The following is an 18,868-nucleotide window of genomic DNA, read 5'->3' on the forward strand; positions in this document are numbered from 1 at the left end:
CCACAGAGTGAGCTCCAGGACAGCCAGGGCTATACAGAGAAACCCTGTCTCAAAAAACCAAAAACAAAAAACATTTTTTTCAACATTTTTTTAAAAGATTTTTTATTATTATTATATGTAAGTACTGTAGCTGTCCTCAGACACACCAGGAGAGGGCATCAGATCTCATTCCAGATGGTTGTGAGCCACCATGTGGTTGCTGAGAATTGAACTCATGACCTCTGGAAGAGCAGTCGGTGCTCTTAACCACTGAGCCATCTCACTAGCCCTCAACGTTTTTTTATTATTAGATATTTTCTTTATTTACATTTCAAATGTTATCCCTTTGCCTCATTTCCTCACTTTAATTTTTTAAAAAAAGCCCAAGTACAACTTTAATCTTAGCATTCCCGAGGCAGACATCTTTGAGTTCGAGGCCATCCTGGTCTATATAGTGAGTTCCAGGAGAACCAGGGCAATATTGAGAAACTAAAACCAAAACCAAAACCAAAAAAAAAAAAAAAAAAAAAGGTGTCGGCCCCTTTAAGTAGAGGGGCCGGCGGAGGCGAGTCGGGGGAAGGCGGACTTGGGTGGTCACGTGAGGCTGCGCTTGCGCAGAACGGTCACGTGGTGGCTAGCCGGGAAAATGGCGGCTTCGGGAGAGAGTGGTGCTTCGGGCGGCGGAGGCAGCACAGAGGAGGCATTTATGACCTTCTACAGTGAGGTGAGCCCGGAGTGAGGATGGTAGCCTCAGGGCGACCGCGCTCCGGCTCTGTCCGCCGCGGCTTGGGGCGGCGAGACGCCTCCCGGGACCGTTGGCCCGCGCCGCCTGGCCTGGGGGACTGCGGACCGGCTGCGGAGTGCGTGCGCGACCGCCACTGTGGCTGCTGAGGTCCCCGGAACGCGGCGGGGCAGCTGGGCCTGTGGACCCAGACCCGGAGAGTGGCCGGCGAGCTGCTTGTCGCGCGATACAGCCTGCTGGCTGTGGAGTCTCCGGCTGGTGGAGGCCGAGCTGCTGCGCACCTACTTTTATTTGTAAACAGGAGGGAGGCCTTTTCCCATTCCTCTGCCTTGAATAGTGTGAGTGGCGATTTCTGCGGCTTATCAGTGCTGAGCACTGTTCATCGTGACAAGAATGAGTTATGTGACCCCCATCTTTAACATGACGAACCTTAAGAGGGTGCATACGTACTTGGTGTGTGGTAGGACAGGGGTGAATTTGCTCTGACCCTTGTTGACATTTGCATCGCCAGTGCCTAACGCATGGTGGATGTTTCGCATATATTCGTTGATTAAATGAAAGGATAAACTGAGTAAAAGTAGGTCGTCTGGCGTCAGAGGCCCACCCATTGCGTTCTTTCAAGGCAATTAGCGTAACTGCTGTTGAAATCTTTCAAGACATCAGTTCCCACACTTGCAAGTTAGCATTGTAAGAGTTTTCACGACGATTAGATTTCATGTATAAGAAAGCAGCTTGAAAATTATAAAATAGAAGCAAAGCAGTCGTTTTTGAGTTAAGTACTTCCTGGTATCCCAGGTTTGACCCTTCTGCTTCAGCCTCCAAAGTGCTTATAAAGAATACTTGTTACCTTACGAAGTTTTTTTTTTTTTTCTTCACAGGGTTGGCATATTTTGCTTTGCTCACTACTTGAGAAATTTCAGTCCATGTTTGTGGGAAATGGAGGCAGGGCAGTTCCTCCTCAAGCAGGAAGCCGAGAAAGAATGCCTGTGCTTCACAGTTTAACATTGGGAATCGGCATGTACTCCATAGCCCTCTTTTTGTCTTTTTATTATATTTTTCAAAACTTATTTTTGACTTTTTGAGACAAGAATTTCCCTGAGTATAACCCTAGCTATCTTGGTGCTCTATAGACCAGGCTTGTTTGAACTCACAGAGATCAGCTGTCTGCCTCTGTGCCTGCCTAAGATGGTTGCCTCCATCACCCTGCTTGTCTTTTTGTTTTTAAAACAAGTTCTCAATGAAGCTTAGGTGGGCTTACTCACTTTGCAGTGTAGGCTGCTTGGAACTAGGGGTCATTCTCTTGCATCAGCCTCCCAGATGCTTGTATAGCACCGCACCCAGCTGTTTTCCTTTTCGGAGGATCAAACCCAGGGCCTTATGCATGCTAGGCAAGCACTCCACCAGCTGAGCCTCCTCGTAAGTCCTCCATAATGATGTTGAATGTTGGTCATGGTTCAGTGTGCAGTTTTCCTTTCAAAATGAAACAAAGATGGATTAATTGTACCCGTATAGCTCTGTGGCGGTAGCTGTGTTTATTATCTATCTGGGAATCCTCTTGATGTCTTGATTGTGAGTCAAACTGTTGGGGTAAATCTCTCACAAGTTAGGTAATTGGAAACCTTAGTCTCTGTAAGTTATAATTTTCCTACATAAAATAGGGATAGTGGGGGCTGGAGTTAAAAGCACTGACTACTCTTGCAAAGGTTCTGAGTTCAATTCCCAGCACCCACATGGTGGCTCACAACCATCTGTAATGGGATCTGATGCCCTCTTCTGGCTTGCAGGTAGGTGTTCATGCAGATAGAGCACTCATATACATAAAACAAAATAAATAAAAATTTTTAAAAAAGAAAAATATGGGGATAATGCCAGTACCTGTGAAGTAGAATTACTGACATAATAAATGTGAATTTTAAAAATTGCATGTAGTGTACATGTGTACTTGTATGCACAAGTGGGCACAGAGGTCATTGTCATATGTCTTTCACCGTCTGTCGCTGAACCTGGAGCTTAGTAGTTTAGACCGGCTGTCCAGTGAGCTTTGGGGATCTACCTGTCTCCTCTTTCCTCAGCTCCGGGGTTCCGGGTACATGTGCCCATGCCTAGCTTTGATGTGGATGGTGGCGATCTGGAGTATTGTAAAATACTTACACTGCTGCAGTCATTCTTCAGTTTAGCAAAGCGTCTTGGACATTGCGGATGGGAATGTTGTTTGCTGAGCATTTTAGTGCTGTATTAAAGTAGACATTCAGCTTATTTTTACTAACCGAATTATCAATTCTTTTATTTTTAGGTGAAACAAATAGAGAAGAGAGATTCAGTTCTAACATCCAAAAATCAGATCGAAAGATTGACTCGTCCTGGTTCCTCTTACTTTAATCTGAACCCATTTGAGGTAAGCAGATTGTTACTGTAGAGTCTGTTGGGAGAGCTTTTCCTGTGTGCAGCCAGTTATGTGTGAGTTCATTATTGCTGTAGCATCTATGGTGGATAGCTTTCCATACATAGACATATGTAGTGTTGTTTGTTTGTTTGTTTGTTTTGAGACGATCTCGTGTATTCGAGGTTGGCTTTGAACTCCAGATTCCCTGCCTCAACCTCCCAAATGCTGAGATTGTGGAAATGAACCAGCACACCTGGCTAGCTATTTCTGAAACAGGATGTTACTGTAGCTCACGATGGCCTGGGGCTTACTCTACATCCCGGCTGGCCTTGAGCTCTGACTCTATAGTTCTCTTGCTTCAGGCTCTAAGTGCTGGGGTTGTAGGTGTAAGCCATCAAACCTGGCTTGGGAGCAGACTAATGTTACAGCATACACCCCAAGTTCTATTGGTTGGGAATGAAAAAAGGGGAAGTGGTAGAATTTTTGTGCCAGGTAGGTTGTCTTTGAGGTTGAGTGATTTTATTGTGAGTAGATTTGCGGCAGCTTGTAAAAACAAAAACAAATGAGATAAACTTGGTCCTATTAAATGTTCTTCAACCTTTAGTAGCTCAAATAGATAAGGATTTTATTTATTTATTTTTTGCTATAGCTGGCCTGATAAGCTTATGATCCTTGATCTTAAAAAATGCCAGATATGTAATTCTCTGCATTTGTAAGGCAGAGGCAGGGATATCCCTAAAAGTTTGAGGCCAGCCTGGTCTACATAGAAAGGCTTGGGCCAGCCAGACAGTGGTGGCACATGCCTTTAATCCTAGCACTTGGAAGGCAGAGGCAGGTGGATTTCTGAGTTTGAGGCTGGCCTGATCTTCAGAGTGAGTTCCAGGACAGCCAGGGCTACACAGAGAAACCCTCTCTGGATTCCCCCCTTACCCCTCCCCCCACCAAAAAAAAAAAAAAAAAAAAAAAAAAAAAAGGCTTGGGCCAGCCTAGGGCTCCAGCAAGACCTTGTTTCAAAAGAACAAAGGAAACAAAACAAAGCAAAATCTTTGCTAAAACTTTTGTTACAGGAAAATAAAAAAAATACTAGATATTCTGTAAAAACAGAACTAAGACTAGGAGATTTTAGAGAAGCTATGCCTTTTGCATTTTTGAACGTATCTCTGATGTAGCCCAGAGTGGCTCAGCCTAGTCCTCCCACCTCACCTTTCTGAGTACAGTGTGCGCCACCCGCCACGCTTGCCTCTGAACATTCTTCTCAACACTAATCACTGTCCTTTCTCTTGTGATAAAAAGCCAAAAGTCATTTACCTCAGATGGCAGTAAGTTGGCAGCGTGTCGTCCTTTTTTTCTCCAACACAGGGTTGCAGACACATTCTGATGCTGCCCTCAGGGACTCTATGTTAGGTCTGTTCCTTTAACCTCCAAATACACTGATTATTATTATTTTTTAAATTTTAATGTGTATGTGTGCTTTGTCTGCATTTGTATATGTATACCATGAACTTATTTGTATATGTATACCTAGAATCTACAAGAGGTGTCGGAGCTGAAGTTCCAGGGGGATGTGACACCCACTATGTGGGCGCTGACTGTCCAGTGGGTGCTCTTAACCACTGAGCCCATCCCCTCTTTTTATATCCAGTGGGTGCTTTTAACCATCTTTCCCCTTCCCCCCTCACTCTCTCTAATCTTTGATACTGAGAATCAAATTCAAAGGGCTTTTTACCATTGTGTGTGCTAGATTGGCCCTTGATTTTTTTATTTGTTTTGATTGGGGTTTTTTTGTTTGTTTGTTTGCTTGTTTTAGTTTTCAAGACAGGGTTTCTCTGTGTAGCCCTGGCTGTAACTGGAACTTGCTTTGTAGACCAGGCTGGCCTTAAACTCACAGTGATCCTCCTGCGTCTACCTCTTGAATTCTGGGACTAAAGGACTAAGGTTTATTTTTATACACACACACACATACACACACACACACTTTTAAAATTATATGAACATGTGTGGATTTGTGTTCATTGGTCCAGGTGCACATGGAAATCAGACATGTTGGATTCCCTGGAGTTATAGGTAGTTGTGAGCCATTCAAGATGGGAGCTGGTAACCAAACCTGGGTCCTCTGCAAGAGCAACAAGTATTCTTTTTTTTTTTTTTTTTAAAGATTTATTTATTGTTATAATTAAGTGCACTGTAGCTGTCTTCAGATGCACCAGAAGAGGGCATCGGATTTCTATGGGTGGTTGTGAGCCACCATGTGGTTCCTGGGATTTGAACTCAGGTCCTCTGGAAGAGCAGTCAGTGCTGTTACCCACTGAGCCATCTCTCCAGCCACTGTTTTTATTTAAATTATGTGTACATGTCTGTGTGTGGGTCTCTGTGTGTCTGAGTAGGTAAGAGAGGGTGCACATGGGGACCAGACCTGTTGCATTTCTTGGAGCTGGACTACAAGTGGCTGAGAGCTGACCTCTTCTCGTTCTAGAACAGTGCATGATCTTATTAACCTCTAAGCCATCTCTCCAGCCCGTTTTTATTTTTATAATTAAAATCTCTCTTTTTAGCTTAGGTCAGCCTATAAGTCGACAGTTTTGTCTCAACTTCCTAAATACAGGGATTATAGGTGTGAACCAGTGTGCTGAGCCCGTGTTCATATATTTACCTACTTAGGTTCTGACAGAGTCTGCCTGGCAGCCTGACTCCAGCTTGCTCTCCTCTTTTTTCTTGGCACTCTATGTCAAACTGCTGTTCTGTGTGAACTCAGCATGGGCTCCAGTACTTGACTAAATACTACTTGGGTCGTCACTCTCTTCTTTGTCCCGAGTGAGCTCTGTGCTCTGATACCGAGTTCTGGACTATGAGATTGAGTGTATACCACTTCACTTGGTTTTACGTAATGGGATTAATTATACTGTCCAGGACCAAAGTGGAGACAGAAGGCATGTAAGGAGCTGGATACATACTTAAACACACACACACAAAGATTCTCTCTCATCCTGGGTTTGTTTGTCTATTTGTTTTGAGACGATGTCTCATGATTGGCATTGAATTTGTTACATAGGCAAGGATGGTCTTGACTCTCTGATCTTAGGTGGTAGGATTCTAGAACTACTCCCCCCAGTTTTGTTTTGTTTCTTTTATGACTAAAGTTGGCTCGCACTTACCATCTTTCTGCCTCTGTCTTCCTAGGATTGAGAGGACATATGGGCAACCATGCCCAGCTTTACAGTTTTGATCTTGGTTCTTCCAGGTTCTTCAGATAGATCCTGAAGTGACAGATGAAGAAATAAAAAAGCGGTTCCGTCAGGTACGGTACTGTTGGGCTTCCTTTTTGTCTCTTCCAGACGGGGGCTCATCCACCTTAGGCTCACCTAGCATCTTTCAGTGTGTAATTAAGGATGATTTTGAACTTGGGGTCCTTCTGCTTTTCCCGCCTGCAGGAGTTCTGGGATTATAGCCTGTGCCACATCTGGTATATGGGGTGCTGGGATTGAACCCAGGTTTTCATGTATACTAAGACAAGCACTCTATCGATTCAGCTATATTTTAGACATGATTTTTGAGGACTAGATACTTTTGGGCTGAAATTAGCCCCACATTCCTTTTCAAATTAAGGCTAGATAACTTGTCATAACCTTACAGTGATGTGTATATAGTGATATAAAATGTTAAATAATGTAAGAGTAAGTTTTTCGGTGGGTATAATGATTTTTATATCCAAATAGAGTAACTACAAACATTTTTATTTGAGGTAGGATCTCATGTTGTCAGACTGTCCTCAAATACTTGGTTTGTTTGATTATCCTACCATAGCCTTTAAGTAGCTAGGATGACAGGCACATACCATACGCCTAACCCACTCAGTAACTTAATGTCTTAGAAATGGTTGTAAATACTCAAGAAATACCTCGCTTAGGTTAGTGAGGCGACTCAGCAGGTAAAGTGCCTGCTGCTAAGCCTGAGCACCTGAGTGTGATCCCAGGGACCACAGGTAGGAGAGAGCTGCCTCTAGCACATTGTCCTCTGATCTCCACACACTTGCCTTGGCATGTGTTCACACCTTCCACCCCAATAAATGTAAGAAGTTTCTAAAAGATAAATTGCCTCACTTAATGTAACAAGTGCTTTTTGAAATTCCTTCAGCAAAGTAGCTCTCTGGTCCCTGATTTGTACCAATGTCTTCTTTCCTTCCTATGTTCTTTGTATGGTCATGCTTCTCATGTGTGAGTGGGACCTGGCCAGTGCTGACTGTCGCACTCCAGTTCTGAACAGCAGTTTTACTGCTTGTCCTAACACCCAGTGCTCCCTCTAGTGAGGTGGATTTCCACATTGCTGACTCATAGTTACCTCTCAGCTCCCACATGCTATATTAAGCTAAGATGTTTTGGGGTTTTTTTGCCTGCTCAGTCATTTCCCATTATATAACTTTATAGCTTTATTCTTCCTGAGCGCTGATTTGTGCTTGGCATCCCATCCTCTTCTCTTCCCAAAGTGTTGTTTTCCAATACAGTCCATTAGCAGTTATTTCTAGTATAACAAAACATTTTTTAGTCCTTAATTAAACTTTTCCTGAGTCAACAAATTTGAGTTGCGACTTCTTAGTGATTCATTAGATGGCTTCATAGTTAAGAGTACATATAACTTTGGTTTTAATCTATTCTCTTACTTAGGAGCTCTGTGCACTTGAACAAGTGCTTTGGGCTTTTCTGTGTCTATTTTACTTCATTTGGTAAATGTGTCCAAATAGTTAAATGAGGTGTCACATACAGAGGCTTTCAATGGATGTTTTGATAACCACTGTCCATCCTCCTGTGTTGAGGCTTGGGTCTCCCTGTTCAGTTTATGCTAATGACTTGCATTGGTCATTTTGCCTACACATTAAACTATTTAGATGTAGGTACTTTGTGTTTTTCCAGGGACAGAGCAGGAAGTGAGGAGAGGATGGGCTGACTGAGTTGCTCAGGGTTGCTAGCATGTGACTGAGGTTAGAATCACAAATCAGGACTGTGGGTTAACAGTAGGTTACCATCTCCCAAAATGGTTCTTTTTGCTTCACGTGGTTTCTCTCCCATCAGTGGTAGTGAGTCAGGAATCAATCTTAAAAATGTCTGAAAGAATCACCTGGAGGTTTTCTTACAAAAAGTTGCTATTTTCCTTGTTCACTGGTGTGCATCCATGAGCTGCTGATGACCTGAATTCTCTCTTCCGTGCAGTTGTCCATCTTGGTGCATCCTGACAAAAACCAGGACGATGCTGACAGAGCACAGAAGGCTTTTGAAGGTATTTGTACATTTACCTATATTTAAGTAATATGTGTTGTCGATGCTAAGGAATGGTTATGGAGAGGCTGTGGATTGCAGTAAAGCAGCCAGTTAAGCAGAATGTTTCCTTGGGGGCTGGGTATGTAGCTCAGTGCTTGCCTAGCATGCTTGAGGCCCTGGGTTCAATCCCCAGCACTGCAAAGAAAGTCTATCTTAACCTTGCTTTGTTAAAGCCTTTGTGTCTACCAATATACTTTTATTGCATAGGTTCTTTTTTCTTTGCTAAATATAAGTGGGGAATACTTTATCAATGTGTTAAAATCTAGATGTGGTATATTTAGCCTTGAGTGTATATTTAATAATTTTTTCTAAGACTTTCAAGGTCATTGCTATGGTTGTATGCTTTTTTTAAAAAATGGGTTTAACAACGATAAATAATTTAACAAAGTAGGGAATGCTTTTAGACAGTGCAAGTCCATTTACACTGCCTGAGTATAGCTCAGACTTTGAGAGGGTATTTGCAGAAACAGTTAACTTCAATGTTTTGCATTAGCTGTGGACAAAGCTTACAAGTTGCTACTGGATCAGGAACAAAAGAAGAGGGCCCTGGATGTAATTCAGGCAGGAAAAGAATACGTGGAACACACTGTAAGTATCTCTAGTGCTGCTGTGTTTACAGGAAGTGACAGCAAGCCTGGGGCACCAAGTAGAAGGGTGTGTGCAACCTAGCAGTGCAGACCACTTGTTCTCTCTGCCCATTAGCTGTGTTGCTCAGAATAGTGCCCAGAGCTAGCATCCTTTCCTGAGAGGAGAGCTCAGGGTGACATGTGGCCAGGACACTGCCACTTCCCTACCAGTCCTGTGTGGTGTTGATAGCCACCTTTGGTCCCCAGCCAAGGTGCCATCCTACCTCAGAGAGTGGGGACATGGAGCTGCACTGCTCTGACCCTGTTGACTCCCTGCTTATACTTTTGTTGAAGGATTTAGAAGTGACGGGCTGTCAGGGAGCTCTGAGTGAATGTCCAGACTAATGACAGCAATCTCAAGACTCAGTTGAACAAATTAAATTACAACAGTATAGCCTGGGCTGTTCTTGACTTCTTAATTCTCTTGCTTTACCTCCTGGGCCATGGGATTATGGGTTGTATGCCATTACATCCAGGTGGAAAGACCTTTCTTTTTTTTCTTTTTTTGGTTGGATTATTTGAAAGAGGGCGTTATGTAGTTCAGTCTGGCCTTGAATTCTCGATGTACCTGAGACTGACCATAAATTCTTTTTAAGTCTCAGATTTGTTAATTTTATGTGTATGAATGTTTTGTCTGCATGTATGTATGTGCACTATGAGCATGCTTGGTAGGAAGGGAGGTCAGAAGAGGGTGGCATGATCTTCTGGTAGTTTACAGGATGGTTCTAAGCCACTGTGTGGGTGCTGGGAACTGAACCTGGGTCCTTGCGGGAGCAGTTGCTGAGCCATGTTAAGAGCACTGGCCTGGCATTCCTGGTCTTTGTCCATGTGCAGTTGCTAGGATTGTAGGTACACTGCTGTGCACAGTTAGAAATCCTCTCTGTCTTTTTTTTTTTTACCTAGTGGAGCAAGAATCTCAATATGTCAAGAGTGATTTTAATGGAGAAGGAATCAGGAGTCCACCTTTGTTTTGAAGAGCTTTGGAATCTGAATTAGAACTTTGTAGGCAATAACAATAAAGATGGACCCATTATAGATAAGGGCGAGGCGGAAAAGTATGAGAAGTGAGGGGCTGGAACTGGGTCCTGCTAGTCACATGGCACCCTGCACATTTTTTTTTTAAGATTTATTTATTATACATAAGTATACTGTAGCTGTCCTCAGACTTGCCAGGAGAGGGTGTCAGTTCTCATTATGGGTGACTTACAGCCACCATGTGGTTGCTGGGATTTGAACTCAGGACCTTCAGAAGAGCGGTCAGTGCTCTTACCTGCTGAGCCATCTAGCCAGCCCGGCACACTGCACTTGTAGGGTCCAAAGAGCACAGGACAGTTTACTCAGTCCCCTCTGTATTCCTTAGAGTTCCTGGCCACAAGGTGGCAGTAAAGTGTTTCTGAACCTGGTTGCCTCTCAGAGGTCACTGATGGGAGCAGTGCCAGCCTCCTGTGAATTTTTTTTTTTTTTTTTTTTTAAAGCTCATTAGTGGCCAGAGTGATGAGCATATTCATTAGTGCCATGTGAATATTATGGTTTCTGGGAATTTCACAATGAAAACTATCAAGAGTACACTTTTAGAAATACTATTTATACCTAAAATGACGCACATTTTGTAGATCCTTCTAAAGCTTGGCAAATGTGCTTTCTTTGCTATAACTTTGTGACCACAAGTTAAAGCTAACTGGCCACCTTAGCGGCTGTTTCTGTGGCTCAGCCTTTATGAGTTAGGAACATCTCTGCTGGTTGCCCTTCCCCTGGAGTCTACTGTGGGTACAGGCTAGAGTGGATTTTAGATGGAGGTAGAGGAGGGACCCAAGGCTCCAAGTCTTAGTTGCTTTTTACAGTGTTATCAGGAATTGTTGTTACTGTTGTTGTGACTAATGGTGCAGGAGGCGCTTGCCTTCATCTTACCCTCCGCCTGTGGAAGAGTGTGCTGTCCTACCCCTATGGAAAAGAGCACGTATATACAGCTCAGTGGCTATTCTTAAAGGATGAGTGCTTATCTTTTGATGAAAACAAATTCTTTTTAGGTTAAAGAGCGAAAAAAACAACTAAAGAAGGAAGGAAAGCCTACGAACGTAGAGGAAGATGACCCTGAACTGGTGAGCTACTGTGGGAAATCACTGTGCCCTAGGTGACAGGCGGACTAAAAAGAAAGCATGGAAAAGGACATTCATTTACCTTATTTATTCATCCTGCATGTATATTTTTTCTTACATCTGGGAATGTGTTACATGTATGTTGTGTGTGGGGGGAGACCTGGGTTTGGGTGGCTTACAACTCCTTGTTAAATAACTCCAGTTCCAGGAGATATGATACCTTTTCTTGACCTCTGCTAACATTTAAACACACACACACATACACATAAGTTAATTAGTTAAATAAAAAACTTGGGAAAACCAGGTGTAGTGGTTCATACCTTTAATCCCAGTACTTGAGAGATAGAGACAGATCTGTGAGTTTTGAGGCCAGCCCGGTCTATATAATGAACTCTAGCACAGCCAGAGCTACATCAAAAACAGTGAGGGCAGGAACTGATCAGCTGAGGCCATGGAGGGGTACTCAGCTGGCTTTGTTATACAGCCCAAGACTACCAGCCCAAGGATGGCACCACCCATAGTGGGCTGGGACATCTCCTCAAACACTAATTGAGAAAATGATGTACAGTTAGGTCTTATGGAGGCAATTTTTTCAATAGATGTTCCCTCCTTTTAGATAATTCTAGCTTGTGTCAAGATGGCATAAAATTAGCCAGCATATACTCAGACACACACACATATATACATACACACACACACACACACACACACACACACACACACACACAGACACACACAGACACACACTTGTACAAAGGAACTTAGAAGTTGGGTTCTGGGGAGATAGCTTTTAATTATGTTTAATTTTAAGCTCTGTGCATGGGCATTTTGCCTGCATGTATGCATGTGTACCACATATATGCCTAGTATCTTCAGTCTCCAGGGAATGGAGTTACAGATAGTTGTGAGCCTCTGTTTAGGTGCTGGGAACTGAACCTAGGTCCTGGAGGAACAGCTAGTGCTCTTAACCACTGAGCCGTCTCTTTACCTCACTATTTAGTGCTTTTAGATACTAAGATATTTCCTGCTGGGGAATTGGCTCCAGGTCAAAGGGGGTCAAATGCTTGCCATGTGAGTCTGAAGATCAGGGTTCAGATTCCCCAGACCCCAACAAAACCAGTCATGGTGGCTGCCTGTGATCCAGAGCTCCAGAGGAATGCTAGACTAGCTGGAAGTGATAAGCCCCAGGCTCAGTGAGAGACTGCCTTTCTCAATAATATCGAGAGCAGTTGTCGAAGATACTTGATGTCATCTTCAGGCATCCACATTGACCCTCATGTGCACTTGTATACACGTACATTCACACGCAAACATGCATTTATACATACCCATATATGTGCGCTATACACATGTAAAGATAATGAAATACTTTTTAAATGTTACACAGTGGATGTTCTTCCTGAACACCTCCTAGCAGCTAACAGTATTAAAGAGAAGCGACAGAGTACTGAGGACTCCTTCATTTTTCTTCTCTGTGCTCTGTTCTTTTCCTGGTGCCTCTAATCTTAGTACGTGACCTATTATGTAGACACTTTTTTTCCTGTTCTTCCATGTGTAACTCAAAATACGTTCTATTTTGGAAAACACTGTAAATAAGAACATAATCTCTGTTCTGAAAAACTCTCGTAGTTGGTTGGTGCTACAGAGATGGCTCACTGGTAAAGAACATGCATTACTCAGGCAGAGGACTGGGTGGGGCTCCCAGAATCCACATACTGACTCACAACTGACCATATCTCTAGCTCCAAGGGATCTTACACCCTCTTCTAGACTTGATATGTACACTCAAATGTGCACAAACCTACATGCAGCCACATATATATACATATATATGTATATATATATATATATGTATGTGTATTATATATATATACTATAGTATATATACATATACATACTCAGACACACACACATATATACATACACATACCACATATATATGTGGGCTGGAGAGATGGCTCAGCGGTTAAGACCACTGACTTCTATTCAGAAGGTCCTGAGTTCAAATCCCAACAACCACATGGTGGCTCACAACCACCTGTAATGAGATCTGATACCCTATTCTGGGGTGTCTGAAGAAAGCTACATTGTACTTACATATAATAAATAAATATTAAAAAAGAAAAACAGGCTGATTGATTACATATAATATTATATGTATTGACTATATACAATACATTACATATATTGATTACATATAATAAATAAATATTAAAAAAGAAAAACAGGCTGATTTAAATGCATAGGTCATATTCCAAAATTCCAAAATTAGCCTCATTTAAATGCATAGGCCATAGGTTCCAAAATTCCAAAAAAGAAAAACAGGCTGGTTGGCTGTCCTGTAGCCCCATTTAAATGCATAGGTCAGCTCACTTGGGTTTCTGCGGATTTTCTGATGAATCTGGGAGCAGGGCATTTACAAGAATAAGCTGGAGAGGCAGCGATACAGCTCAGTGGTGCAGCTCTTGCCTAGCATACATAAGACCAGGCTGTCTGAGCCAGTCAGACATTGTAGATTTTTGGGAAATACTGACTACATCTGTCTGTGGGGAATTTATTTCTATTGAGGAGTACAATGTGTTTTCTTTCTTGGAATGCAGTAGAGTTTTTGAGGCTCTTAAGGCCAGAATCTTTTTTAGATTCAGATTTTTCATATATATACTATATATGTATATATACATATATGTACATAATTAAATCTTTTAAATAAAAAATGAAATAAGGGAATGGAAGATGGCTCAGCAGTAAAGTGCACTTACTGTGTTTGCAGAGGACCTGGGTTCAGTTCCCAGCGCTCACATGATGGTTCACGACTATCTGTAACTACAATTCCATGGGATTTGGTGCCGCCTTATCTTTGTGAGCAGTATACGTACAGAATGCACCCACACATTCATGTATAAAATGAGTACATTTAAAAGAAGAAGAAGAAGAAGAAGAAGAAGAAGAAGAAGAAGAAGAAGAAGAAGAAGAAGAAGCAGCTTTCATGAGTGTAGTGCATGCCTGTGATCTAGCAGTTGGGAGGCTGAGGCAGGGGATTACCCTGAGTTTGAGCCTAGCTTGGGCTACACAGTTAGACTTTGTTTCCAAAAATTAGCCCACAAAAAACAAATAAGACCTAAGCAAAACCTCACCAACTTCCTGAGAGCAAAGGACTAAAATACCAACAGGGACTGGGATTTGTAGTGACTGTGGTGGGACCTGGCCACTGGTCTTTATTCGCTTCTCTTTAATTTGTACAGGTTCTAATAGCAACCCCTGTAAGAATAACTGCAACATACTTTCTTAAAAGGCCCTGGGTGGACTGGGAGTTAAACATGGTGTTAGAGGCTTCCCTTGAGGTGCCTTGGGTTTTATCCTCCGTACTGTAAAACCCAATAGGGCTCTTGGTTTTTATAGTTTCTATTGAATGTTGTGTTATGTACTCCTATCAATGCATTGCTTAAGGTATATTATGTAAGGTGAACTGGCTGCAGAGACACATACAATGCACACACATGCTCTTCCTTGATTGCTGGATCAATCAAGGTGGAGCATGTCTGTCCTGTGCAGTAGGCCTAGCTCTTGCACCATGTATCCTTCAAGGTCTTGGCTCTTCTGTAGCTCTGGCAACAATGATGTGGCTCCCACCTTCCTAGTCTAGGGTGTATCATGACCTTGCTCATGTGACAAATGAGAATACAGGAGGGGAAAGAGAGATGCCACTCTTTCTCAGAACACCCTAGATGTCATATATACAAATACATTGACTAAACTCTGAATCACATGGCCATACCTAGCTATGAGCAAGTGATTGGTGGCTTTGTCCCTTAAGACAGGATTGTGGTTTTGGGCGTGTGTGTGTCCCCATCAGTTCATTATGTAGGATTCATCTTCACTCTATCCACTAAATCAAAATTATAAAATATAAAAAGGAAGAGTAGAAGTTAGTCTTGGAATTTTGGAGAAGAGCACCCTTTAAAATCCCAAGTGGTGACATAAGTGCATACATATCCTAACAGACCATCTGCAGGCTAGGAGAGGAAAGGTCTCCTCGGCAGGTGTCTTTTCTCCCTGAGGAGACAGTGTTGTTAATTGCTTCTCCCTGCAGACAGTTCATGGCTCAGTTGTAATCTTTAGGGATCTAAATGTAATTACTTGATGTCAATGTTGATGTGAAATGTTTACTTTTATTTTCTTTTGTCCTTAATTTTCTTACAGTTCAAACAGGCAGTCTACAAACAGACCATGAAGCTGTTTGCTGAGCTGGAGATTAAAAGGAAAGAGAGAGAAGCCAAAGAAATGCATGAGAGGTGCGTATCTCTAGTTCACCTTAGCCCCATTTAAATGCATAGGTCAGCTCATCGGGTTTCTGCGGATTTTCTGATGAATCTGGGAGCAGGGCATTTACAAGAATAAGCTGGAGAGGCAGCGATACAGCTCAGTGGTGCAGCTCTTGCCTAGCATACATAAGACCAGGCTGTCTGAGCCAGTCAGACATTGTAGATTTTTGGGAAATACTGACTACATCTGTCCGTGGGGAATTTATTTCTATTGAGGAGTACAATGTGTTTTCTTTCTTGGAATGCAGTAGAGTTTTTGAGGCTCTTAAGGCCAGAATCTTTTTTAGGCTGTGTAGCTGCAGCATGGTGAGTAGGTAGGATTGTAGTGGAATAACTTTAATGTGTTACTCTGCTCAAGTACGGTTTCCTTTGATTGTCACAAGTGTGGAGGTTGCCAGGTATGGTGGAACACACCCATGATCCCAGCACTTGGGAGGTGAAGGCAGAAAAAAAGACTATTTTTCAAGACTATTTTCGGCTAAATAGCGAGTCTGAGGCCAGCTTGAATTACTTTAGAGACTGTTTAACAAAAAAGGAAGCCAGGCCTGGTGGTACAATCCTGGCAGAGGCAGGTGGATCTCCTGTGAGTCTGAGGCCAGGCTGGTCAGGGCAGCCATGACTGTTACACAGAGAAACAAGAAAAGAAAGGAAGAAAAGAAAAGAAAAACAAAAATGAAACACTGGGGTTGATTTGGCTTCTATATTTTCTGTTGTTGACTCAAGTAATTAGATTTTGCTAGTTGATTTTGTGTGAAATGTCATTTTAGGGTGGGGTTTTGTCATGTGCATGTTTTAGGATGAGGCCTCCCCTGACTGGGACTCTGTGCTCCTGTGCAGCTGTACTTCAGCTCCTATGAGCACTGAGTAAAGATTGCTCTGCTTTCCCTCCCAGGAAGCGACAGAGAGAAGAGGAGATTGAAGCCCAGGAAAAAGCCAAGCGAGAAAGAGAGTGGCAGAAAAACTTTGAGGTGAGTGGCTGAGGTGGGTCATTGCTGGGGCTTCACAACTGCCTGGGGCAGACAGGGAAGTGGGGTGTATGGGTGAGAGTAGGCACTGGAGAAGCAGTCTTCGTCTTTGTAACTTTCCCTGACATGGGCACTGACAGACATAGCGACCAAATGGGCCTAACACAAGTGACTTCAGGGTAACATGAAGCAGCCCACTTAGCTTTGAGGACAATTTGTGAAAACAGGCAGGGGGTGAGGGTTGAGCTAATAAGTTTTCCTATAGTCCAGTCTGGCTTGAACTTGGAATACCTGATCTTCCTCCTTCAACTTCCCAAATATGGGGTTAAGGGCTACATACTTGGACTGCATACACACCACTCGAGTCAGGTTCTTCTGACCCAATTGTCCATTTTGCAGACAGACTTCTGACATTTTGTTTTAAGACAGTCTCACGTTATAGCCGAGGTATCTTGGAAGTCACTATGTAGCTTAGGCTGTCCTTGAACCCTTGATGCTCTTCTTCCCTCAGCCACTCCAGTGCTGGGACTACAGTACGAGGCACCACACCAGCTCACCTTGTAGCTTTTGAACTGGGTACATTGCTTTTCAAGTGTCCGACCCAGTTGTGGATTGCATTTGGTTTTTTATAGGAGTTTTTTATTTAAGGTAGAGCTTTGTTAACTGTAATTTTTGGCTGTTTCTGTCTTTATAGAAAGGGAAAGTGAGTAGTGGCCCAGCTGATGTGAGGTAGAGGTCTTCGTAGCCAGAGAGTAGTTTGGAGACATCCCGTCAGCTGATGTGAGGTAGAGGTCTTCGTAGCCAGAGAGTGGCTAGTTTGGAGACATCCCGTCAGCTGATAGAGGGCAGCAGGAACAAGGTGAAGAAAGAATGGCTGTGCTCCCAGCCAGCTCCGTGGTTAAAAACTAGTCAACCCCTCATCGCTGTACAGTCCTGTCCAATGCACACTGTAGCCAGTTTTCTGTAAAGGTTAGAAGCCGGGGGCCATGCATGATGGGGCACTTGTTTTGTCCTAGCAGTTGGAAGGCAGCAGGAGGCAAATCTCGGGAGTTCAGGGCCAGCTTGGTTTACATAGTAAGCTCCAGGCCAGTGAAGGCTACATAGTGAAGTGCTGACTTAAAAACATGGAACAAAAAGTAGTAAGCTAGCACTGGGATTGAAGCTCAGCACGGGAGCAATGCAGGGAGCACCCACCCAGAGGTCCACAGCGAGCGGGAGCAATGCAGGGAGCACCCACCCAGAGGTCCACAGCGAGCGGCCTTGCAATGTCTTCACTGTGTCATCCTCTTCCAGGCTGCTTTAAGAGGGTGCTGGGAAACTTCACTGGGTCCTTAGAAAAGGGAGAAGGCTCTGCTCCACTCTGCTCTCTGCTCTTGGACTGTTCCAGAGGGCTCATCAGGGTTGGGCTATAAGAGGACATTGGTGGCAGGACAGGCTCGGCCCCTTTGCTCATTAATGATCTTACCTTGACCTTTAATGACTATTAATGTCCTTTCTTTCAGGAAAGTCGGGATGGTCGAGTGGACAGTTGGCGAAATTTCCAGGCAAATACAAAGGGGAAGAAGGAGAAGAAGAATCGGACCTTCCTGCGGCCACCGAAAGTTAAGATGGAGCAGCGGGAGTGAGCCGCAGGACCACGGCAGGGCGTCCCTGGCCAGAGCCTCCCCACTGCCTCCTCCTGCTTCAAGGACTCATTCTTTCTCCACCTCCACCCCAACATAGAGTAGCAATTGCTTTTTAGTCTATTTTGTTGTCAATACAATTTAATATCAATCAGAGTAATTCTTTGTACATTGAGAGGAGGGGCTTGGTCTAACCTCCCCCCTTACCCACGGAACCACCAGGATTGGAAGGAGCTACTGACTCATGCCGCCACCTTCCCACAGCCTGTAACTTAATGTTTTATATTTGAATTGTGGTGGCTCAAGGGTCATGTATAGTTTGTGGAAATCTTCCAATTAAATGTCTTGCTTACAGTGATGTTGCCCTGACTCCAGATCAGCCTGGGCCACCTTGGGAAGCCATCTTTGAGGCCCTTGCTCCAATAGGAGAGGCATTGTGGACTCACACGGCAGAGGCTCCCAGCCACTTAAACCTGTTCACTTTCCAAAGAGTTCGCCATCTTCCAGCCGGTCCCATTGTGTCCTCGCTTGTCTGCATTCATTAGTGGTAATATTCTTTTACGTATAATAAATTTTTATACCCAAGCCTTTGATGGTCTCTTCCTTGGGTGTAACTCCAAGGGCAGGCAAGTCCATTTTCTTGCATGGCCCAGCCCTAAAAGTGTCTTTCAGCTGGATGCACATAGCTCCCTACACTGATTTGTTAAACCTTAGCTTGTTTACCTTCAAAACAGGACTTCAGGGCTGGGACATACTCTGTAGAATGATTGCTAGCACGAGTGAAGTTCTAGGTTCAGTACTCACCACAGCAAAGATAAGTACAG

General features: G+C 43.4%; 1 protein-coding gene across 1 annotated transcript; it reads left to right on the plus strand.

The window, feature by feature from the left end:
* Positions 1-574: 574 nt before the first annotated feature.
* Positions 575-18,629, plus strand: Dnajc8 (DnaJ heat shock protein family (Hsp40) member C8). Its single transcript, XM_031378931.1, has 9 exons — positions 575-703; positions 3,015-3,116; positions 6,343-6,399; positions 8,306-8,372; positions 8,907-9,001; positions 11,067-11,138; positions 15,336-15,427; positions 16,350-16,425; positions 17,925-18,629. Exons 1-9 carry the CDS (start codon positions 626-628, stop codon positions 18,045-18,047), a joined length of 762 nt encoding a protein of 253 aa, XP_031234791.1. The 5' UTR covers positions 575-625; the 3' UTR covers positions 18,048-18,629.
* The last annotated feature ends 239 nt before the right edge of the window (positions 18,630-18,868 follow it).

Source organism: Mastomys coucha, unplaced genomic scaffold (genome assembly GCF_008632895.1).
Source record: "Mastomys coucha isolate ucsf_1 unplaced genomic scaffold, UCSF_Mcou_1 pScaffold18, whole genome shotgun sequence".
Classification (NCBI taxonomy): Eukaryota; Metazoa; Chordata; class Mammalia; order Rodentia; family Muridae; genus Mastomys; species Mastomys coucha.